Below are 23,746 nucleotides of genomic sequence, written 5' to 3' on the forward strand. Positions count from 1 at the left end.
CAACGGCCCCTAACGGCCGCCAACGGCCTCTCGGCGGAGCCGCGCGCCCGCCGAGCGGGCAGGTCCCCCGGCCGCGGGCCGGGAGGGAGGCGGGAGGGCTGCTGGCTCGCCCGCGGGGGCGCGGAGGGAGCTCGGTGCCGGGGGCTTGTGCCGCTTCCTGCGGCGGCACGGCGCCCGGGCAGGAAGAGCTGGTGGGCCCTGGCGTGAACCCCCCCCCTCGTGGGTTAAACCCTCGAGCCGGCAGGTTTCCAGCTCAGCGCAACGGTTCACGCACAGCTGGGTGTCATGGTAACTTCATGCTAAGCTGTATGCGTTACGTCCAGCGGGGTTTGTGAGACTGGGCTGTGTTAGCTTTCCCTTCTTGCACAGGCTGAGCAGCGGCCCTGTGCTTTTGGTGTTTGGTTTATGGATTGTCAGCGTGACTGTTTTGTGTCCGATGCAAATCCGAGTAATAGCTGGTGTAGAAAGGTGAAGCATGCTTCTGCTATGTGTGCCCTTGGCCCCAGTACTGTTGTTCCTGCTACCCCGGTGATGTATAAGGACGGCTATGCTGCCTCAGACGAGGCTGATGCATCTTTGGCAACTYTCTCTGGTCCTAGCAGGCCCCAGCAGCACCAGCAGGAGGAAGCTGGATGGTGGGATCCCAGCAGCTGTTTCTTTCCCTTCGTCCAGCATTGCCTCTGTGCAGAGCATCCCTGGGCAGCGTCCATCAGCTCTGTGGATGCCTCTGGGGCACTTCAGAGCGCACTCTGTTTGGGGTCCTCTCCATTTCACTGTTTGTTATGTGTTTTGCTCTCTCACCTTCCCCTTGTTTCACTTTTAGTCCCCCACAGTCATTTATTTTTCTCCAGGTCTCTTTTGTGCTCTCTCTCTTCTTGGACAGTAGGAGATGGTGTTTATTTGGGGGGGGGGGGAATCGGTAGAAACGTGACTGTAAGTAGACACCTAGAGAAGAACAAAGCAAGCATATACAATGCTGTCCTTTAATATGTTACAGTCTCCAACTGTTCTCAGCTTGGAGACTTCCTAGCTGGATGTGATTTCTGTGTATTTTGTAGTCTTCAGTGGGTTTGTCTTCCATGAATGTGTCCCTCTTCCCTTGTGAACTTGCAGTGTATAAAACACTGAACAGGAGTTCTACGTGAATGAGATGTATGACAAACCACTTCTTTTAACTTGACTCACTAGGTTTGTTTGATAACTCCTAGTTCTAGTATTAGAAAAGAAAATTAATCACTCTATTCAGTCTCTTCATGTTGCTCATTAGCTTGTAGACCTCTGTCGTATTTTCTTTTGGTCATCTTTTTTTTCCAGACTGAGGTGTCCTAGCTTGCTTACTTGTTCCTTGCATGGAAGCCATTGCGCACCTGTGTTCACCTTTGTGACCCTTCTCTGAACGTTTCCCAGCTCTCCTGTATCCTTCTTAAGACGAGAGGGCCAGAACTGCAAGGTGTTCAGTTTGGAGATGAACAATAAGCAATGCTTTTCTGCAAAGCTACATAAAAATAAGTGGAACACATGTTCCCCAAACAAAAGTTGGGGGAAAAAAAAGTACTGGGAACATGCAGGGACCTAGAAAGCAATCTTGGATAAGAAATTGCTTGCTGGATAGAGAGGAACCCAAAGCTGTGCCATCAATTCAAAATCTTAGATTATTTTTAGTTGTCACCTTATTTGACTTTGTTTTCACCCCATTTAAAGGATTCATAGAAGTGTAAACAGCATTTTTCTTCTTCAAAGCAGCTGCAAATGAAACAGAAAAAGCATACTTGGATCTTTCTCTATTACTGATTTGGAGGGGGAATCTGTTGAGCAATCTTCAAAAACAAGATGAAGATCATTTGCTGCCTGAGATGTACTTGTTTCAGAATTAGAATTTTAAGTTGTTCTTTCTTTAGGAGTTTTCTATGACTGCTGATAACTCTAAAGTTTACGAGCATCTTATAGTTTGGCTAGCTTATCTGCCAGAGTAAAGAAAAAAATGCCTGTTTTCTCTGGTGTTCTTGCTATGATTGCTTTGGTCATCTCTACCATGACAAAGTAAGGCAGTTGTCTTTCCAAGCACATATCTGCCCACTCTGGTGGTTTAAATATTTTTTTCACTTTATTTTGTGTGGTTCAAGTGTTTTTTAATAGCAATGCACTCTGTGTTCATATTACTGATTAACTTAAAATATGTGGCATGAAGAGATACCGGTGTATATTTTATTTTGGATTGACAATGGTGAATGTGATATTGAGTGCCCTAGACATTCTTTTGCTGAATATCTTTCCAATTCTTGTCTCGTTTAAGAAGGCAGATGTTTTCTGTTTATTCCATGAAAAAAACTGTCCAGTTATAACTGAGATCTTGATTTGCTCAGAGAATTCATATATTGCTTTGAAAAGCCTGTTAAAACACACATACATGCTTCCTAATATTGATAGATACCACTTTAATGGTTCATTTATATTACTGTTTTGTTTCTATCTTATAAATCAAATGTTCTGGAGATAAAAGTAGACTAATTTAAACTTGGTGTAATATACAACCAGAGTAATTAACAACTGGAAAACTTTATTATAGGATGTGAAGATTGACACTTCACGTTTATGGTTGAATGACTGTATAGAAAAGCTATTTTAAGTCCACAGCAAATGACTGGCTGAAATTTTGTCACCAGTGTGGGGCAGTAGGTCAAACTAGATAGCTAAAAATTCTAGAGCATTAATTACAGTTAAGCCTTTTCATTACACTTCTGAAATTACATAAATGTTGTGGGATGGTGTTTTTAATATAGTAATTATAACAGATTTTTTTTTAATAAGCCTGTTCGTATGGAGACTTGCACTCCGTAAATTAGCCTGATTGCCTCTCAGACTGTAAAGTAAACGGAGCAGGGTTTTAAACTTCCCTTGTTTACAGAAAACTTAACAGACGCTGCAGAAGTCCTGAGTCTTGTGATCTGAAATGGTCTACATGGCCTAGCTGACCGGACTTTTTATTATAGGTTAAACAAAGAATTCTTCTATCTGCTTAATTCCAGTAGATGTGGAAGTGGAAAAAAAAGTGATATCTATTATACTTTACTTCAAAAAAGCTTTCACTATATAAATATCAGGCAACCCAATTTAAAACTAAAGGATTAGCCCAATTTTTATGTTACGGTAATGTGCATAGTACACTATTTTATTATAGCAGTGCAAACCAGTGTGAGCGTGGAATGGCGTTGACACTAGTTTCTCCCAGTGTCCATATCCACTAATCTGAACTACCAATTTCCTGCATTCGTATGATAAGTTGACCGTGGAATGAAACAGTAAACCTACAGTGGGGATTCTGGGGAATTGCAGAGTATGGCCTTGAGAGGAAACTGTTCATTTTTCTAAGGAATAAGGTTGGAATTGGTTTGTGTACTGTTAGATTGTTCACTTTAGTTATGCATATGAAATACTTCCATTGGGTCTTTCTGTCAAATGTATGTGCTGTATGGCTGAATCAGTAGCAATAACTGCCCATTATCTGCCACTGTGTGCATTTCTCAGAGTGCAATTTTAGGTATTGTGTGGCAATAACTTCAAAAAATGTCTTCAGGGGCAGCAGACCTGCGTCAGAGAAAAAAGCAAAACGACACAGAATCTGACAAAATGGCTCCAGACAAGAGAAACAAAGAAAATTCAAAGCTGGGAAGATCGCCAAAATGTAAGCTACAGAATTTTTAGCCAACTTCTGGATTTTTTCATTATTCTTTTACATTTTATGGGAAGATATTTCTAGCACAGTAATTTATAACAGACTTATTGTGAATTAGGTTTTTGAATGTTTCTAGAAAAATAGGCATGTACTTTAGAATTCTTTAATAATGATATTTTATGTATTGCAGAGTAAAATGGTAGTCCTGGATTGTTTCAGTTTGTCGGGAGGGAGGGTTTAAGAATCTTATTATTGTCTATTTGAGTACAAATAAATATTTTAATTGGGCTTGCAATTATCTTTCAGTTTAGAAGCTGAAAGGCATGAAGTAATGGTACTGAGGCAAGAATAGACACAAAGTACTTACAGCTTTATGAGAATTAGAAGACCTAAAACCAAGTGTAATTTTAGACAAGTGTTCACCAGACTACCAAAGACTTAACTTTAATGTTAAAAGTATATACTAACCTGAGGGAGCTACAGGCGCAATGGACACCAGTTGAATCAGTTTGGTAAAATTCAGATTAGTTCTTTCCTCTTACATATAAAAAAACAGAAAGGAGAACAGAATTCTTCATATTGGTGTTCGATGTGATATTGTCACTTTTTTTCTGTTCATGTGTTTAAGAATTTTGTGGTGTTTTGGGTAGAATCTAGAGTTTACTCTGTTTATTTGGAAGACATTTTCCCTTCTTGGAATTCCTTTGAAAATGAAACTTGTTAAAACAGAGAGAAACTTGCAGCATAGTGTGTGGGTATTTTACCTAAGAGCCTTATGAAGCAGTAGTAAGAACTGAGAGAGAAAACTGCAGAAAAGGAGTAATAATGCAATTCTTTATGTATCTGTGATAATTTTGTTGGGATAATTCTGATGCCAGTAAGTTTATTTGCTATTTAGAAACTAGTCATACTTCAGGCCATACTGTGTTTGTTCGTAAGTCCTCTGGACTGTTTTAGCTTTTTCACTGTCCCTTTTCAGATGTGTTAATTCAGCGTTTTGCGAAACTTTTCTTTGGCTGTCTTGCGGCAGTCACTAGTGGAATGATGTACGCTGTGTACCTCTCAACATATCATGAACGGAAATTCTGGTTTTCCAGCAGGCAGGTAAAGAAAAAGTTAAACCATTCTCAAATAAAGTGCTGAACTGTGTCCTTGAAATCAAAGCTGGTCTATGTCTGGTTTGAACTGCTTGCTTTCAGAATCTCAGGGCTTTCTACTCGGACCTCTTTCTTTGATATGGTCTCTCTGTCTCTTTTTTTTTATTTCCTTTTTCTTAAGGCATTTCTGCTACTGATGGCAGTTTTGTCTTGTAATATTTTTATGTGCTCTTCCATGCTATTCTTTATAGTTGAAATACATTTCAGTTTGGAGAGAACACTGAAGCATACCAGAATTGTATAAGCTAAACAACAAGGATGTATGGTTTTTAAGAACTGTAATGCTGAGTGAAGTATGTAAAATTGAATGAAATTCAGGCGTGTGAATATGAAACAATCCTGTGAATCTTGCACTTGCTATGTGGGTTTGGGTTGCTCTGATTCAGAGCATGCTCGCTAAGTTATAGAGAGCATTTTATACCTGACAGAGGTGCTGTGAAGATTAATGTTTTGTAGAATACTTTGAAGATGTACAGTGGAGTCATAACCATGTGCTGTATTACCAAACCAGCCTATCTGAAAATATATGGTCTTCTATGGGAAGAGATTGCAGGAGGTGAATGTATATATTTTTTTTTTTCTAGGAACTTGAACGAGAAATTACATTTCAGGGTGACAGCGCCATTTATTATTCATTCTATAAAGAACTGCTAAAGGCTCCTTCCTTTGAAAGAGGTATGAAAAACGTTTGTTTTATTAACCTTGAAAAGTCCTGTTTTACTTTTGGAGACAGTTTAAAAACTCCTGCAGACTAAGGAGGTTGGTTTTATACTCTCATATAAGTATATGGGTCAGATTAATTAAAAACAGCATGCTGACCTAGCTTTTCAGAGCCTTTTAAAAAAATAGACTCTAACTATCCTATATTCCAGACAATTTGCCTTTAATAGTGTGGACTGGGGATTGACATTTTTCTGATATGCCCTGTATGTAAGTCCTTGTTGGGTTCGTCTGTGCTGCATTGTTGATTCTTTTGCTGCAGAAGCATAACTGGTCTTTTAGGGGTGGGAGCCAGAATTACTGATTCCCACCCCCTATCGGAAGATAGAACAGTTTCTGTCAAGAGCTGATCAGCTCAACCCTATCCCTGCAAGAGGTTTCTGCTCCTGCCAGCTGTGATGAATTGATGTTAATGAGAGCTGACTGAAGGGGGAGCCAAAACCTCCAGGAAGGCGAACAAGCTGGGTGGCAGTGGTCTTCCTTTGCACTCCTTACCCTGCCCTGGTGCATGCTGACCATCAGAAAACTAAAGCAGTGGTAATACAAGTGAACAGTTTTGTGCTGGTTTAGTGAGCTCAGGAGACCATCAGGGCTGCCACAAAGAACAAGACAAGAACTCCGGGAGAGAGGAAGGAGCAAATGGCTGTATCTGGCAGCAGTCAGCTGCTGTGTTAGTTCAGTCCTCTCATGAAACATCATCCTGAGCCAGTGAAACTTTGTAGGTACAGTTTTATTGGTTGAACAGTTTCCCAGCTGATGTGTAGCATATGTCAGCAATATATGTCTTGGGTACAGTCAGTTCCTTGTTATCTGTGGGGAGATTACCCAGGTTGTGGATGGGTAATCCCTCACTCAGGCATGCTGGACCTGGCTCTGCAGACAGGTAGGCTTGTGTCTACTAGGTACTCTGAAGGCACCTGGGTTTGGATGGTATATGATGGCTGTGCTGAGCCCAGTTATTAGCCCTGCAAGACCTGGTTTGGCCTGCAGAAAAACAGCTGCAGATCACACACCAAGATATGTTCAGGGCTGGAAACAGTAATATGGTTTGGCTGTTGCACTGTTGTGTTGTTCTTTTTTATTTGTTTTAATTAGCCCCCCTCCTCCATTGTTGTAAGTCATGACAAGTTGATTTTTTTTTTTAATTCTAGTATCTCTCAAAATTATGTATCCTACTAGTATGCCAACATCAGTAGAATCCCAGTCCCATACAAAGGCATAATGTGTCAAGTGAACGATTCTTAGAAGTCTCAGGTGACACAGGGCCACCATCAAGACCACAAGCCAGCAGCACAGCACAACCAGGAGGTCCCCAGCCACCCCAATGTGACAGCAGGTGACACAGGGCCACCACCAAGGCCACATCTCAGCACTGTGGCACAACCAGGAGGTCCCCAACCACCCCGGGGTGACAGCAGGTGACACAGGGCCACCACCAAGGCCACATCCCAGCACTGTGGCACAACCAGGAGGTCCCCAACCACCCCGGGCTGGAAATGTTGTTGAGGCCATCATAACTGACCTCTTTGTGGACACGGTTTTAATAAATTGTGGTTATTCTGATTAGAAGGTTTGTCTCGCTTCTTAAGAACATCCCTTGAAGGTGTTCTGTAGGTAGGTTGTTCCAGGACTGTGACAATGTGTTGATATTGGAAAGACTACAGTTTAGCCACTTACTTTTGGGCCCTCCGTTTAAAGACTGGATCAAGAAATGGTAATAATTTTGTCACAAAACCAGTAGGGTATACTGGCATCCAAAGCAGAAATTTATTCTTCACTTTAAAATTATGCGTCAGTAGCTTTAGTAGTCAAATCTGTTTCCCCCTACTTTGAGTACCGTTTCACCCTTTTTAAGAACAGCAATAGTAAGTGTTTTCAAGAATAATATTTTTTTTGTCTATAGGTGTTTATGAATTGACACACAACAATAAGACAGTATCACTGAAGACCATAAATGCAGTCCAGCAAATGACTTTATATCCAGAGCTGATTGCCAGTGTATTGTATCAAGCATCTGGTAGTGAAGTATGTGTATTTCTCCTGCTTTTTGTGCATTTATTATGATACTGTGTGTGTGTGTGTGACGTTCTATGCTGTATACAATAAATCCATGTAACTTGTTGAATGAATTGTGAGCTAAGCCTAACACCGGGTCTGGTTTCTCCTCAGTTCTGATCAGTCTCTGGCATAGGATTTTGAGGCTTATATGCACTAGACTTTTCTGTCTGTTAGTTCTTTACTTCTGTTAAATTGCTTAGAAATGTGGGAAGTATCTTTGCTACCTGTTAAAAATGGAAAAGTTAGCTCCTTCAGAGTACAGTCTGGTATAGCGATACCTGTCTGTACCTATATCAGTACAGGTAAAAGGGAAAAACACTTTTTGCAGGTGAACCTTTTGTCTCTTTCTGCTGCCCTCAGGCTTTGTTCTGCTTATGCTGCATAGTKGTGTCCTGTTTTATGCTCTCTCATTTCTCTCTCTCATTTTTTTTTAATATATGCTTCTCTGTGTTTGGAACGCTTTTCTGCTACATCTTTGCCTCTCCAAGTTCCTACTCTACATAATTTCTTTCACTAGTCCTGTGAACTTTATACCTCACTGCAATATGGATTTATTAAATCTGACACGTATAATGTTCATGCTAAAGCAAACACAAAAATCATGGCACTAGCACACTGAGTCTTGAAGTGTGCTATTAGTTCACAGTGCTTTGTTCTCCCCGAGCCCAAAATAAAAGCGTTTGATACTTTTCTAGAGTAGGTGCCATCTCTTACCTGTTTGTAAAGCACCTAGCATGCTGTTAGCAGTATGCAAATAGTGAATAGTAATCATTTCCAGCTTCAGCTCAGTTGCCGCTATGTCTCTTCGTTTTTATTTGTAATTTCAGGAAGTTATTGAACCAGTGTATTTCTACATTGGTATAGTTTTTGGACTGCAGGGAATTTATGTGACTGCATTGTTTGTAACCAGTTGGGTTATGAGTGGGACTTGGCTGGCAGGAATGCTGACTGTAGCATGGTTCATTATTAACAGGTAAGAAAAACATCTTTATATAATCTGGCTTGTCAATAGGATATTTAAAAATATTAGAGTGGGGTGGAATGCTTTCTGTTAAACTTTGTGTTCTCATTGTGAAAGCAAGCTCCTGTGCTGAGTACAAAACATTTCCCAGAGAGGTATTGATGCTGATGATGCTTTTATTAATGGAAAGGCCTCCTGAGGTCCAAACCAAATGGAAACCTCCTGAGTTAAGCTGTCGCTTAAACTGAGCTTATATACATGTGTGAGTTACATGAGTATTTTGATACAATTCCATTTTACAAAAACATTCATCAGAAGGTTTTGGTTTTGTTCTGGTGAAGAATGAAAACAGATTTCAGAAGCCGCTGTAAAACAGAATTGTTGTCTGAGGCCAGCTGTAAATATTGCGATGGTTGTTCTCTTGCCTGGAAGGAAATGACCAAGTGCATTTTTCTTGTAAAAACTCTTTGATTTTTTTTGAATCTGCTTTGTGTTAGTGCTTTTTATGCAAAGTTAAATCCTCCTAGATGATTCTGATCTCAAGACTTTTTTATTTTTTTAGCATGTTTCACATGCATGAAAATGTCTCTTTGCTTTATGAATCACCACAACAATAGGAAGCATCATTTAGGCAATAAGAACTTGTGTTCTGATTCTTGTTTGTAACCAAATGGCTCAGAGAATTTCTGTGAATTTGAGAGCACTTTCTAATTGTAAAAAATGTTGATGCCCTTGAAGGAAAAGAGTTACGGAAGAGCAAAGTGTTAGTGGTATCTTTAAAGCTGAACTGTTGGGAAGCATCTTTTAACAGTGTAAAGTCATCATGAGTGAATCTGTGATTAGTAGCTAAAAATACTGTTCATCAAGCTGGTGTGAGCAATGGAAAGTAGGAAGAAATGTTGAATAAATCCAAATTTTTTTTAACAACAAAGAAGATTAAACACTGTTACAAATTGAAAGATCCAGCAGTTAAAAAAGCTCCAAATATGCTTTTGTAAGAAGCTTCAGAAGTAAAAATGAAAGGTGACACTTTCAAATATCTATATGATAAAGCAGCTTGAGGCTCCTTTTTAAAAGCATTGCAGACACAAAGACGACTATGTACCTCTGAAACTGGTGCCTTTGATCACATTTGAAAGTGTGACTTGTGCTTCTTAGTCACTTTAGCACTTTTGAAAACTTTCTCTTACAGCTCACGTGCAGATACTGTCAAGTCATTTCATGAGCAGATCCCGCTGCTCTTCTGTCCCATGCTCCCCATACATCTTTAGTCTTTTATTTTGCTAGGCAGAATTTTCCCTCTAGACAGAGCATCTGCTGGTGCTGTTGCTATGGGGGAGCATTACTTTGTAATCTAAATATGTTGTGCTTGACTGTCTAAACCACTTTTTTAAAACATTGTAAGAGAACTGAGTTTTTCTCCCTCAGCTGTGGACTGGTTTTTATTCTTATGTGAAAAGCTGCTGTTACGGCAGCAATCCCCTGCCTATGGACGTAAGACCATTTAGCGCTGCTCACAGCCAAAGGAGCCTCTCTTGCCATAGTGCAGATTGGCAGAAGCAGCAGGCTGTGATGCTGCTGCCTTGCACAATATTGCAGGGCAGGAAGGGCTGGAAGCAGGTGCTTTGGGGTTCAGTCCTACAAATGCCACTTATGCAGAGACTTGCTGGCTGAGTGAGTAAAGACTGGGACCTTCCATGCTGATGCTATTAAATATGTGACCTGTATCAGCAGCAAAACTGTGTCAGTGTTGCTTTAAACCTAATTTAGGAACAGTTTGATTACAAAGCTGTACTACTGACTAGAAGTGATGTTTAGGCTTTCCGTGATATTTTTATTCCATAAACCTTTTAATAATTTTGTTTGTCTGTACTTTGTTCTAGGACAGATACAACAAGAATTGATTACTCCATACCATCAAGGGAAAACTGGGCTTTGCCGTATTTTGCATGTCAAGTAGCAGCTCTCACAGGCTATTTAAAAAAAAACCTAAATTGTTCTGCTGAGGTAAAACAAAATTAATTTGGTAGTAAAGAGTACCTGGTAGAACTGTGCTCTAGAGTAGTTACTACTTTGTCCTTTTTTTGTCCTAGCAGGCAGAAAACACTAGATGTTTTGTTTGTTCTTTTCAAATCAGCCACTTGGATTTTTCCTAGGCATGTGTAGTTTTTGCCTGTAGTGCTAAGGGACTCGGACCCTGCCCTGCTATGCCCCCATGAGGGTTTAGAGAGAACGGTGTGGTAATGAGCTGTGTGGTGTATTTTTAAGATAAACTGATACAGAATTTTTCTCAACATATAGACAAATCTGTTGCTTTCCCTGTTGCCTGGAGAAGATGGTGGTAGTCTTCTCTCCCTGTCTCCCTGTCAAAGATGTTTCTTCTGATTGGCTTTAAATGTTTTTGAATGTTTCAGTAATGACTTTCTTTCCTCTGAGAAAATGTTAAATAAGTCTGAATTCAGTATTTAAGTTAATTCCTAAAATAACGAATTTCCACAATTTCTGTTTTAAGGACCTATCTGTTATTTAGTGATAGAGTTGCGTAGTGATGGAAGTAATGCTTTTTTGTTCTTTTTTTCTCTAGAAGTTTTGTTACCTTTTGGTGAGCGCTTCAACATACACCTTCATGATGATGTGGGAGTACAGTCATTATCTCCTGTTTATCCAGGCTGTTTCTCTTTTTCTGCTAGACAGCTTTGCCCTGGCACAGTCAGAGAAGGTATTAGAACTCTGATATTAGAACTTCCTGATAATTGGAGAAGTAAATAAAGCCTCAGTGTTGCCTGCCATGCATACTTCTGAGGAGCTGCAAAGAGCATAGATTGAGCAATGGCTTGAATGTCTTGGAATATGAGCCCCCTTGAAGTGCATGTCATGTCCATCAGGAGAGTAAAATGGCTTTAAACTTGCTTTGGGACTGCTTTCTTAACGAGGGTCTGAAACTAAACAAAACCCTAAGGCTTGAAGATATTCTTCAGGAGCTGAAAGAGTGATGAATAATTTTCAGCCATGCATCCTTTGCCCTAACTGCCTCTCCTTTCCCTTTCTTCCCTATTCACAGCAGAGTGGAGGTGGCCCAGAAGCTGCTACATTGGCTTTGCACTGTTAAGTGGCTCATTTTCACCTTGCATAGTTCACCCTGTACTGATTTAGTCAACAAATAAGGTAGCCAGATGCTGTAGGTGAATTGACATTTCAGTACAAGGAAATGTTTGAATTTATTCTGCAAAATAGTTCTTATGAATGTTGTAGTAATAAGACATTTTTTTCAGCCTGTTCCTAAGATACACGTGTTCCTTGGTACATGTGTGCCTTCAAGTTTTATTATATGAAACTTTGGTTTCAGACTACATGCAGTAGTGATTGGTGACCTCTTCTTTCCTTGGCTTTCTTTCTGTCCCTCACTAGTGGGAAATATTTGAGCTGTTTAAGTCTAAAAGAGGTCCTTTAAAATGTAAGGGGGGGAGATGTGTGTTTCAATGCAAGTCCAAAGAATCAAGTGTCAGGATTTCTAAGATCTGCTTATCAATGAGTAAATAACAATGAGTTTCAGTATGTGTATCCTTGAGATAGGTTAAATGGACAAGCTGTTGTAGGGCCAGGTAAAGTGCATGTTTACAGTAGTCAGTTATTTCACAGAAACTGTGTGCGTTCATAGTGTTGCACTGTGGTTACTGCTTCATGCAGCACTGCATCACAGTCAGGTGCTACAGAGTGGAGAGACTGTGTAAAATACAGCTTCTTTTGGCCTGTTCACAAGTTTCCTGTGAAGTCTCTGTGCACTAGTTACACAGTCTGACCAAGGTCATTTTGATGTGAAGTACTTTTTAGAGCCAAACAGTGCCTTGACGCATTCATGAGTTGGAAGATAGAAATTTAGCTGGGCTGATTAACAGGGAATGGAAGGAATTATCTACTATTCTAGAAAGCAATATGTGTACACTGTAATTTTATTTTATTTTCCTCAACAGGTGCATGAAGTATACAAAATCTACTTGTTTTCTCTCTTCTTGGGGTACCTCTTGCAGTTTGAAAATTCAGCCTTACTAGTGTCACCATTACTAAGTCTTGTAGCAGCTTTAATGCTCTCTAAATGCCTTCAGGTAACTAGGCTCTCCTCTGAGTGTAGTTTTTATTGTTTAAACTGAACACTAAATAATGTGGAATTTTAAATATATTTTTGCAGATGAATATGAAAAAAGGTACATTTGTGTCAAGATTGCTGAAAATAATGTACATTTACTTGGTACTTACAATCACAGTGATGCTAAACTTCTTACTAAAGGTAAGATTCCTCAGCAGAAAGAGTGATAATAATTAAGTCATATTCTAAATGTTAGGTTACAGTTAATCTTGGAAAAATTTTTGCAAGTGTTACTTATATTATTGTTCTGACAGTTCATGGTTTATAGCTTAATTCAGAGAAAATTGAAGGATTAAAGGTTGAGTCATTTTGTGTCTATATATTTATAAAAATCTTTAGCAACTCAAGCAGCTGTTTTTTGTTTGGGTTTTGGTTTTTTTTTCTCTGAAATTCTTAAAAAAAAAAGTTTTGGGTTGAGATTAAAGCATGGTATAGAAATACTCTGTAAATCACACTTTAGCTATTTCATAAATGCGGTTTTTGTTATAGCTTGGATTGGCTCTACAAAGTGGGCTGAACATTAAAACAATATTCTTGTGCATGGAAAAGAGCTAGTAGCCAGGAACAGGTATGAGTTGTCCCAGGGTAGATGTTAATTTTCAATTAAATTCCAACTAGGACATGGGAACAGAAACCTTCACTTAGTGTGGGAGTCGCTAGGAGCTGAGATTACACAATGGGATTTTAGCCTGGTCTTGCATTTCGATTAGCAACTCCCTCTTTCTGGTCCTAACCTTTTACATAGTTTACTGTACTTTTCTTCCATGTCTCAAACTCACTCTGATTGTGTTAATTAACAGTGTTGACTTAAAATAAAGAACCTAGTGAACCCTAAAAAGTTTATGAGAGAATGCTCAGATCTGATTCTTTTCTTGTGCCATTCAGATTGGCTAACCGTGCTGTATCTCCAGGAAAATAAAACCTAACCTTGAAAAATATATGAGCTAAATTATGTAGACAGTACATAGAACTTTTGACTGCTCAGAGAATTAATTATGTGAAGATCTCAAATGCTCATAACTTTCGCTAGGCTGCAGTCCTATTGTTTAGTGGAGCCAAACGCAATGTTCTTTGGCTTGCTTGAGGGTAAGTCTACGTCCATTTTTCATGATCCTTCTCACACCGCTCGGTAGTCTTTTGGCAGCTTGTTGACAGCTTTCCACTTGCCTCTGGTTGGGGTATATCAATGAAATGAAGGATGTGATATTTTCTAGGAAACCCTAAAGATACATTTATTTAAGTGAAGTTTTACAATACTGCATTGATACCTTAATTACCAGTCCAATCCAATTCACTAGTTTTAAATGAATTTTGAATAGGTGATTATTCTCTGCCATTTTGTAATCTGAGTGAAGTGACTACGTGAAAGATGTTTTCARCACTAGATTTTTCTCTGCTAAATTAATTTTCAGATGTTTGTTCCTCATAAAGAAAATGAGCACTTGCTGAAGTTCCTTGAAGTTAAACTTGGCTTAAACACAACTAAGTAAGTTTTTAAACTTTTTACACCTTTTAAAGTATCCAAACTTCTGAAAACTATTCTGAGAAGAGCAGAATTTCAGTACTTATGAGAATATTAAAGAGGAGTTAGGGTAACTTTATTTGTCCTCTGGCTTTAAACTTTAATTAGAAATTATGCATATACGGAGGCATTGTTTACTCKTAGGATTTGGGGGGGCAGGTTCTGAGGCACCTCAGTGTTTCTTCTGTCTTGGCATGAAAGCATCTCAGTTTTTGTTTTCTTTTAATGTTGAAGTGCAAAGACATTCTGTATCCTATCTAATGTTTCTAATAATGCTTGAAAGCAAAAATAAGAAGGGAAGGGTAGTGGTACTAACTTCTTACACTTTGGAAAAGAAAGGGCTCTGAATAGAGTCATGAACTATCAGTAATATGTCAAAAGAGAGGTTTTTTTAGTTGTCTTGTAAAAAAAATAACTCCTTCCAAAACCCTACACATTTTGGAAGAAATTAGGACAAGGGACAACTTAAAAGTCAGAGGAAATTGTTAAGATTCTAAGAGAAAGTTTTTGCATCTGTGAGAGACTGAAGGTTGGTCTACAAGAAGATACCATGGCTACAGTTTTTCTACAAAACTTCAAACACGGTATTGATAAGGACTGAGACACCTCCTGGAGCCAAGCCAACGTTTGCAGTTCTGTGCGGGAACTGGTATTCCGTTCTGTAAACTGCATCTTTCTCTTACAAAACTACTTCACAGCCTTTCAGGGAAGGGAGTAGAAAATGACATCAGACGTAACTGAAACTGTCGAGACTCTCTGGAAGACCAAATGTAACAAGGTTGACCAAGACGCACTGTTTAATACATGCACGTTGTTAAAAGTTTTACAAGATCAGAAAGGACTGCTTCTGGTCAGGATTTTGGTTTGTTTCACTACCAGGTATTATGGGATGGTTTTTTTCCCCTGAGACTTGCTACATGTTACTTTCCAGGCTGTGGAAGTCTGCAATGAAGCCAGTGATTGAGACAAACTGAGTGCAACTGCCTCTGGAGAATTGTGCAACTGTGTGTTGGAATTATGGTTTGCAGCACAAGAACTTCAAGATCTGTCTTTAAGGCTAGTTTGGACGTGCTTGGCTGTTCATCCTTAGACTGGTTCCGTCTAATTGAAACGGGTTCAGTTCTCTAGTCTTCATTCAGAGGGGGTGGGGGTTGAAAAAGAAAAGAAGGAGGGAAGAAAAGCAAAATGAAAACAAGAATGTGTTCACTGCATCACATGCTGCACCAGTTCCAGTGGAGAATACAGATCGATAGTGCTTCTTGGCAGACTACATAATCTCTCTGCTCATTAATTGAGAAAGAAGAATGATTGAGTGGGTTCAGCTCCAGAATTAGAATTTCAGCATTAAAGATTCCTTTCTTGGCAATGCCTTAGGCTTATGTGTGATGTCAGATGAACACTTCCTTTCTCCGTCTCCCCCTTTGAAATGGGGACAAGCATACCTTCTTGCCTTTACGTCCCTAAAATCTTAATCCACTGTGACAGCAGAGTGCTTTGTGGTCCCCAAAATGGAATTATGCAGGAGGTTGGGTTTTTGTGATATAGAAGAGCTGTAGTCTGATCTCTTCAGATCACAGATTCTTTTTTGGAAGATAAGCTTTTGACAGTTACTTTAAGTAGTACTTGCAAAGCCATTTTGAATTGTTTTGAAACAGTTTTCAAAGATGAATCTTGAAGAATGTGTTATGATATGAACAGGTTAAATTGTGACTGATTGTGTGCTGTTTTTTTTTTTTTTTTCCTAATCTATGTGGTACTGTTACTGTTTTTTTAATGGGTTGTTTTTGTCTTACTAGGAATTTTACAATGAATTGGCTCCTTTGTCAAGAATCTCTTCAGGCACCCTCGCAAGACTTTTTTTTGCGGCTAACTCAGTCATCACTGTTGCCTTTCTATATTTTAGTATTAATTATCTGCCTTTTTTCTGTAACTCAGGTCATTTTTAGGAGAATTTGGTAAGTAGTTTATTTATACTGAGAAATAAGTAGTTAAAAATAAGAGGATCATGAATGAAGTGAATGGACATGTAATTCCTAGCTGAGGCCTGACATGTTTATGTCCCTTCCCATTACAAGGGAAAAAGAGATGTTTTGTCTGTTTTCCCCTTCCAACAGCAAAGTCACCTGATTATTGCAAGAGGATTTGTTTCCCTGTTTTGTTTTTTTTTTCTGGTTTACCTATCACTAAGAATGAGCAGGGTGGAGCTGAGAGGTTTTCAGATTTCTACTGCTTCCCTGTCTTTTTTTTATCCCTTGTTTACTGTGATAAGGTTCATCAGCCTTTGCTGCCCCGAATGGAGCTAATTAGTAAAACTGCCTCAATTATTTTTAGTTTCAGTGGTTCACGGTTCTCTTGAGAGAAGGGGTAGCGAAGTTGTCTGTTTGCAGACTCAGAATGGCAAGACTGTGTAGATCGTAGCATAACTTATCTTGGAAACTTTAATGGCTATGAAATTACCTCTTACTGGTAGACTGTGATGAATGATACAACTTCTCAGAAATTAGGGCAAATTTCTCACTTGTCTGCAGTGAAAATCAATGGATTTTTTTCAAGGACAGACTTTTGATAGATAAAGATTATGCTGTTATAAATGAAGAATTGTGTCAGGTTGGATGCATGAAAGTACATTCAAAATAATGAAGCTAACTTCTGGATTTTTACTAGTGGTTGAAATAGCCATTTACTACTTTGTTATGAGCAGTGACTTCAGTATATCCAACAGGTTTTTAAGAAAAGCTTAGGATAAACCTTCCTCTCCTTCAAAAGAACTTTCTAATTTTGAAGCAGTTCATACTATCAAATATTTTTCCAATTTGTTGTGAGGAAGGTTATTACAAAAGTATAACCTGAATTCATTTAATGGTAGAATAAAATGTCTTCTATCCCATGCCTTACTATGTCATCTGTAGGAAAACATTCATTGTACGATTTCTGTTGTGCTTATTTTATATTTTATTTTTATTTATATATATATATAAAAAGCACATGTGTATACACACATATTTATGTGTGTGTGTGTGTATATATATATAAAAACATAGAATTTATTATAATGTGACTGAAAACTGTTGTGTCTTACTCTGGCATAAAACAGCGTACACAGTCACGTGGATTCCATAGTTTTCCACCAAGTTAATACTATGAAGAAACTTAGAATAGTTGAATTTAAGTGCAGCATGCTTCATCTAAATGTTTGTGGAGTATGCGTGCTCTTGAATTAGACTGTCTCTTGTTGCTGAAGTACCTTAAAATAGGATTTAAGGTCATAAGTAGTGTTCCCATTATATTAATTCACAGCCATTGCTCCAGAGAGGTTACAATCTAAAACAAGGGACAGCAGGTACCAATAGATCATTGATGAAGTACAAAAAACAAATAAGCAGTGCAACAGTATTGTATGATATGACACAGAATGATCTCAGTGTACTGCTGACTTAATAGTCATAAAAATATTTTTATTGGCACCTTTGCCTGAGATAATGTCTGAATTAAGTGATGTCTCATTTTCTCCAACTGCAGTGGTGAACCACTGAAAGAGACAGTTAAACTTGAGGATGGTCGAATTGGAGAGAGGCCAGAAATAGTTTATCATGTAATTCACACAATTTTACTTGGTTCTCTAGCGATGTGTTTGGAAGGGTAAGTCTAATTTTGATGTATCTCTTTTGAAAGCAACAGAGAGTTCCTAACTGGACATGATACGCTATTCACTCCTTTGAAATGTGTCTACAATTCAAGTTTTTTCAGCAATAGATTTGACATATTAGTTAGTAGGGGATACAGCAAAGAGAATTTTGACTGTATAAATTGTACAGAGGAATATGATGAATTGTGTTACATTTCTGTAAAGCATGTTCAAAGTATTTATGCAGCCCAAATCTGAGAAATTAATTGAAGCAAATTTTAATCACTTCCCGTATGATATCTAAGTTCAGAGTTTCACTGTCGTTCTCTGAATATTGTAGTGCTCTAGTGAAATCTTACGTAGTCTTTTTGGTGAGCGGTATATGTTCTGTAATACTGAAATGGAAAAGATTTCTTATCCTTATCCTGTGTATATCTCAGCTAGCATGAAGTATACTTCTTCTTGACATGTTAAAGCAGGAACAAAGCAGTTTTGAAAGGTATTGTGTATATTAATCCTTAAAGAATTTTTTTTKGGGAAAAAAAATGTTACTGTTCTAATTTCATCTCTCAGTTAAGTCAACCTGGAGGCAGCAGACTTGTGTTTGCATTACACTCATCGTCCTAATTTCTGAATATTCACAGTTCTTACAGTGAGCAGACTGTCATATTGACTGGCAACAACCAGGTAGTTGTCTAACTTGACTCTATGCTCAAGAGGCAGACAATACCAGTCAATAGTAAATTGTTTATTAAATACTTCCCTTTCCTTTCTTCAGGAGCTCCCTTATAGTACAGTGAGTGTCTATACAGCTTTGCTGAATAGTTGCTTTTTATCCTTCCTTGGCTGGAAAACTGCAACAGCCAAGTGACTTTACTAGTCTGTCAGCTTTCTGATTGGTTGGTTGGTTGGTTGGTTTTTTTTCCTCCTTTCCTAAACTCTGTGAAAGATGTCATCTTTGACCTGGGATCTTGTTCCTACCTCTTGCAGTGGATAATCAGGTGGCCTGCTCTTCTGCTGGAGATTTCCTTGTTTTTCCCTCCAGTCCCATCAAGTGTGGTCACAGATTGCTTTGCATATCCAGACTTTATTTGACATGTGAAAAGAAATCTGAATGTTTTTATAAATAGCTTAAGTACAGTGACATGTGCAGAGTCTCAACTAAGATCTTGCAATGTTTTTCAGAATGAAGTATCTGTGGACTCCTTATGTTTGCATGCTTGCTGCATTTGGTGTGTGCTCTCCAGAACTTTGGATGACGCTTTTCAAGTGGCTTCGACTGAAAGCTGTACACCCGATATTGCTGGTGAGTTGCTGTTGCCAGTGTCTTGGGAATTGCAGCTAGCAAGCAACAACAGTTACTAAAGACCTAGAGAAACACCTGGTAGAAGAACAAGTAGCTCTGTGAGCAGTGGATCTCATGTAGCCTGTTTTTCTCTATCTTTCATTCCTAATATCACTCTTCCATGTCTTCTCTGGTATTTGGAGATAAAGTTGGGTTCACACTACAGCCTTTTCCTCTGTGASGAGCAGCACTGTCTGTGTCTCTCTTGCTCTTACTGATCTGCCTATTTTCTACGAACATATCTTTGAGACCTCAAGCCCTCTGTCACTTTCAGTTGAGATTGGCCAAGAAGATCAAATGCTTTTTAGCACAAGTGCAGAAGAAAGGGTACTGGCATGCAGGCAAGCATGGGTAGAAGCCATATTTCACTAGGAAATGACGCAAAAAATGAGTTAGCTAGGTGGTTTTGATTGCTGAGAGCGAAACAGCTTCATAAGAAATGGTAGTTAGAATTATTTGTATAAGATTTATTCTTGTATGGCCGTTTCAGAGATGCTCTGTGACTGAAGTCAAGCGTGTGCTGTAATGCACAACTACCTTGCTTCTGACCCTAGCTTTATTCCTAATGTGCTGAGTAGCCTTGGGCAAATTCTGGCAGCTTTCTGCATTTATTTTATTAATAAATAAAATGAGGATACGGTGTTATTTACCTTATTTTCAAGATGCTTATAGGAATAAATATTTAATACTTAAATGGTGATTCGTATATATCACTTGCTATGAAAATGCTAAGTACTGTTACGTCATAAACATTGACAGAGTTCTTCCAATCAAGAAGTAACAGTATATTCTGTAGGTACTAAACATATTCCTTTATACACGGCATGCTTTCTGCTATATAGACCTGCTTTTTTATACAGTAGCTTGCTTCATAGTTTATTATCAAGAGAATGTCTTGTGTGCCCTCCTTACCAAATGCTTCCTGTACCATATGGGCTATTTTCTCCTTTTTGCAAAGGGGAAATGATACCAGCTAGGACGTTGGTGTGCTAAAGAATGGGATTCTGTTTTTTGCATATCCGTATTGTTAATCTGAGCGAAAGCATCAATAAGATCAGAGGTTTGAAATGCTTGTTTCATTTTTTTTTTTTTCCTTCCTCAGATCCTCTCATTGCATTTGTATGACAGGTGTTCACTTTTCTTCTGCTCCCTACTTCATGTGCACATTGAATTATTGTTATCTGAGCAGTAATTAAACATGCCTAAACTGGTGATAAAGTTATCACAGGTCAAATAAGTTCTGCCATGCTGAATTGGGCAACTTCTCTGCAGAGAGTTTAGCCTGGCAGAGAACTGCAAAGTTTCACTTACTGTCACTCTTAAATGTAGCCTCCTGCATGAATAGAAACAACAGACACTCCAAGTTGGGGAATGGAGAAACAATTATAATCCATTTCTTCTAATACATATTTTCTAGGCTCTCATTCTAAGCATGGCAGTTCCCACAATAATCGGATTCAGCTTGTGGAAAGAGGTAAGAAAAATAGCTTTTTGGGTTATGTTTTGTCTGTAGGCACAAAATGAATCATAATGGTGAACAAATATAATGCTAAGGTGAAATAAAAGTTTGTATGCTCTTACAAAATCTCTTTTTTAAACAAAACTATTTAAATTTATCAGTATGAGGTACTGGACAATTTAATTTGTTTATAAATAATTGCTTATTGTAATTAAATGTTTGAATTTGATAACTGAAGATCGCAATGTGTCCATTTATGCTTTGGATATATAAAGTGACTCAACAGAGAAAATATTGCAAAATGAAACCTAGAGTACTAAAAAGTAGGCTGTCCCAATCTTTTTTTCAGTGAGAGACAGTGAGGTTAGATGGAAGTAAGATTATGGGAGGCACATAGGCAAATAATCTACTTGAAAAGCTTTCATCAGATTATAATGGAATTAAATTCTTCATGCATAGCACTGTGTAAAGGTATTTAAATACTACAATACAGAGAAGAAAAGCTACAGATGTTTCCTTACTCAAAATAAATATTTAGTTCTTTACTGCAAGTCACAGACAGATTGGAGAAAAAAGATGCATTATTTGAAAATTTATTTATTTTTAACTGCTGCAAGTTTAAGTATGGAAAACCTGTAAATCTGCACTATACTGATATAACCTCAAAACAGTTAAATAGTTTTTTAAGAATTTAAATAAATTTAAATTTTTAAAAAAGTATTCCAATATCAAAGCCAGTCTTTACTAACAGTATTTTAACAGATTTTGTAACATCTGTCTTATGATAGAAATGTTGATTACAATATAATCTGACTCTTTACACATTTCTGACAGAGCAATAGATGTTCTCCTGAAAAAAAAGCTACAGTTGCTCAAAAGACTTATGAAATCTATTGCAATAGAGAAAACTAGTTTAGTTCACCAGGGAATTGTTTTCTAACAAATGCAATGAGAGAGTGTTGACTCTAGAGGGCTTCATCCATTGCAGATGCAGTTTTTGCTTTCAAGTGATGGTGAACAGTCTGCTTTCTGAGCTCGTAACTCACCCCTGAGCTTGGAAACTATCATTAATAGTAATGGCACACTGCAAATGCGTTCAGGGTCTTAATTTGTGGCTATGAAGGGCTAAGTGTATAGCTCAGCATCTCTCTGCTCGGGTGCCTTCTGGCTCAATCTGGCATAGACCTTGATCTAACTAGGTTTGTTAAGGGCTGTCATTCATAACTGAAGCTGGTTTTCCTTAGGGTGGCAGTAGCTATTCCTCTTTCTGCCTGTCTTCTGTTCCTGGGACAGGTCAGGTCCATATATAAAAGCTCCTGAATTGCTACAGCTTTCAGTGCTGCATATGAACATATGGCAGCAGTTCTTGGGCTGCAGACTGCAGTCATTTGACAGCTGAATTGTCCCTGCAGTGGGGGTGGAAACTTGTCAGTTCAAAGCAGGCTCCCATTTCCAGCTGTCTATACACTATGGCTCTTCCAAAGTAAGCTATCCCTTTAGTATGGCACAGTGTTAACCTGTAAACTTTATGCTTTTCACAGCTGGCAACCGGTAGCTTTCACTTAGCATTTACAAGAGCGTGTACGCACTCCAGCTCGTCTAGGATGGCCAGCTCCTAGCTATGCCTTCTGCAGACGAACAGTCAAAATGACTCTAGGTCTGACAGAATTTCCTGTGTTAGTAAAGGACCTGTTGTTTCTTCACCTCCCAAACCTGACAGGTAGGGAAGCCACAGTGCAGGCTTGCAATCTGGCCTACTCTCTAGAAGTTGGCATTTTGTCTGGGTTCTCAGAATCCCTTCTTTTCCCAAAATCTTTTTCGAGAGTATAAACTCAGATGTCCTACTTTATACAATGTGCTGTGCTTTCTTACATTGGAAGTGACTGAAGTAAAAGTCAGAGGGAAGCCCAGGGCGGATTACCCACATAATACTCTTCTAGCAAATTTTTTCTCTCCTTTTGTATTTCTACATCACCTTTCCACCAAGTTGCAACAGTCCAGGGGACTCCAAATTAATTTCATACTCATTTATTTTAGTGCGATCTCATATTATGACTAATCAGAGCATCAATAATCTGATTTTGGAACTAGTCATCCATTCCATGAGAGATTTGTCAGCTTCCTCATTCAGTGTCCTCATTTATATTCATTTGCAGTGATCTGCTGAACTATGTTTTTGATGCATTTAACACCTGTTAAAGTCGGCGAATGTTGTTGCCACGTAGGTTTTTGATTGTAAGATTAGAGATGAGAACTTGTTTTTAACATTTATTGACTGGGCAGAAAGTCTGCAGGTAACCACTCGAGACCTGCTGTCAGATAAGTAAAAAAAAATGTTTCACAAAATATTCAAACAAAAATGCTCCTTAGGAGAGAACACTCAAATGAATCTCTGTACATTTCTGTTGTGTTATTTAAGGCCTTAATATTATGCGATATCCCATGGATTTTCAATTGTAAGTAACCAGGTATGTGTGTCCTTCAGTTTTTCCCTAGGATAATGACAGAGCTTTCAGAACTACAAGAATTCTATGATCCTGATACAGTAGAACTCATGACATGGATAAAGTAAGTACAAAGTACTACATTTCTGTGGTACTTCTTTAAGTCAGGGTATTTTTTGTCTCAGCATTTTGTGGAACTACCTCTATTAATCTGAATTTCCCCTTGTTAAGATATTACGTGATTTAGGGGGAGATGAGAAATGTGTGTTTTAAGTTTGGCAGCACTCCCATGGAATATGACAGGAATTTATCATTGATTACAAGGGAAGAAGATCCTGAAATATGCAAGCAAGTCATATTTAATGTCATTACCAGATCTAATTTCCAAATGAAGTTGAATATCATAATACTTGGAAACAAAGGTGAATGTCGTAATACTTAGTTCTTCACATGCTAACATTTCACTAGATTAGAGGATACTTTGGTCATAATGCTGCAGGGGATGGAAACACTGAAGTTTTTCTGTGCATGGGCTGGACTGCCAGTATCCTGCAAAATGGACCATCTAAATGTAAGGGTTTAGAGACTTCAGTCAAGAAACACAGAGTGTAGCATGTATGAGTGAAACTTCCCCTTTG

The 23,746-nt window shown here is 38.5% G+C and overlaps 1 protein-coding gene across 6 annotated transcripts in view; it reads left to right on the top strand.

Moving 5' to 3' along the window:
• Nucleotides 1–202: 202 nt before the first annotated feature.
• The window catches only part of DPY19L4 (dpy-19 like 4), a 34,663-nt gene continuing 11,119 nt past the window's right edge, over nucleotides 203–23,746 (top strand). Inside the window, exons 1-16 of one of the 6 annotated variants that reach the window (XM_026060140.1) lie at nucleotides 1,495–1,855; nucleotides 3,575–3,682; nucleotides 4,653–4,777; nucleotides 5,415–5,505; nucleotides 7,454–7,575; nucleotides 8,436–8,581; nucleotides 10,453–10,576; nucleotides 11,154–11,288; nucleotides 12,541–12,672; nucleotides 12,756–12,854; nucleotides 14,126–14,199; nucleotides 16,032–16,190; nucleotides 17,755–17,874; nucleotides 19,046–19,166; nucleotides 20,623–20,679; nucleotides 23,150–23,232. In XM_026060140.1, the coding sequence (XP_025915925.1) occupies nucleotides 1,831–1,855; nucleotides 3,575–3,682; nucleotides 4,653–4,777; nucleotides 5,415–5,505; nucleotides 7,454–7,575; nucleotides 8,436–8,581; nucleotides 10,453–10,576; nucleotides 11,154–11,288; nucleotides 12,541–12,672; nucleotides 12,756–12,854; nucleotides 14,126–14,199; nucleotides 16,032–16,190; nucleotides 17,755–17,874; nucleotides 19,046–19,166; nucleotides 20,623–20,679; nucleotides 23,150–23,232 (1,721 nt within the window). In that variant the 5' untranslated portion in view covers nucleotides 1,495–1,830. Of the gene's footprint in view, nucleotides 289–1,494; nucleotides 1,856–1,915; nucleotides 2,041–3,574; nucleotides 3,683–4,652; nucleotides 4,778–5,414; nucleotides 5,506–7,453; nucleotides 7,576–8,435; nucleotides 8,582–10,452; nucleotides 10,577–11,153; nucleotides 11,289–12,540; nucleotides 12,673–12,755; nucleotides 12,855–14,125; nucleotides 14,200–16,031; nucleotides 16,191–17,754; nucleotides 17,875–19,045; nucleotides 19,167–20,622; nucleotides 20,680–23,149; nucleotides 23,233–23,746 lie in introns of those variants that run through there. The other 5 variants (XM_026060136.1, XM_026060137.1, XM_026060139.1 and 2 more) reach the window with 5 other exon arrangements.

This window comes from Apteryx rowi, unplaced genomic scaffold (genome assembly GCF_003343035.1).
Source record: "Apteryx rowi isolate R43461 unplaced genomic scaffold, aptRow1 scaffold_165, whole genome shotgun sequence".
NCBI classification, from domain to species: Eukaryota; Metazoa; Chordata; class Aves; order Apterygiformes; family Apterygidae; genus Apteryx; species Apteryx rowi.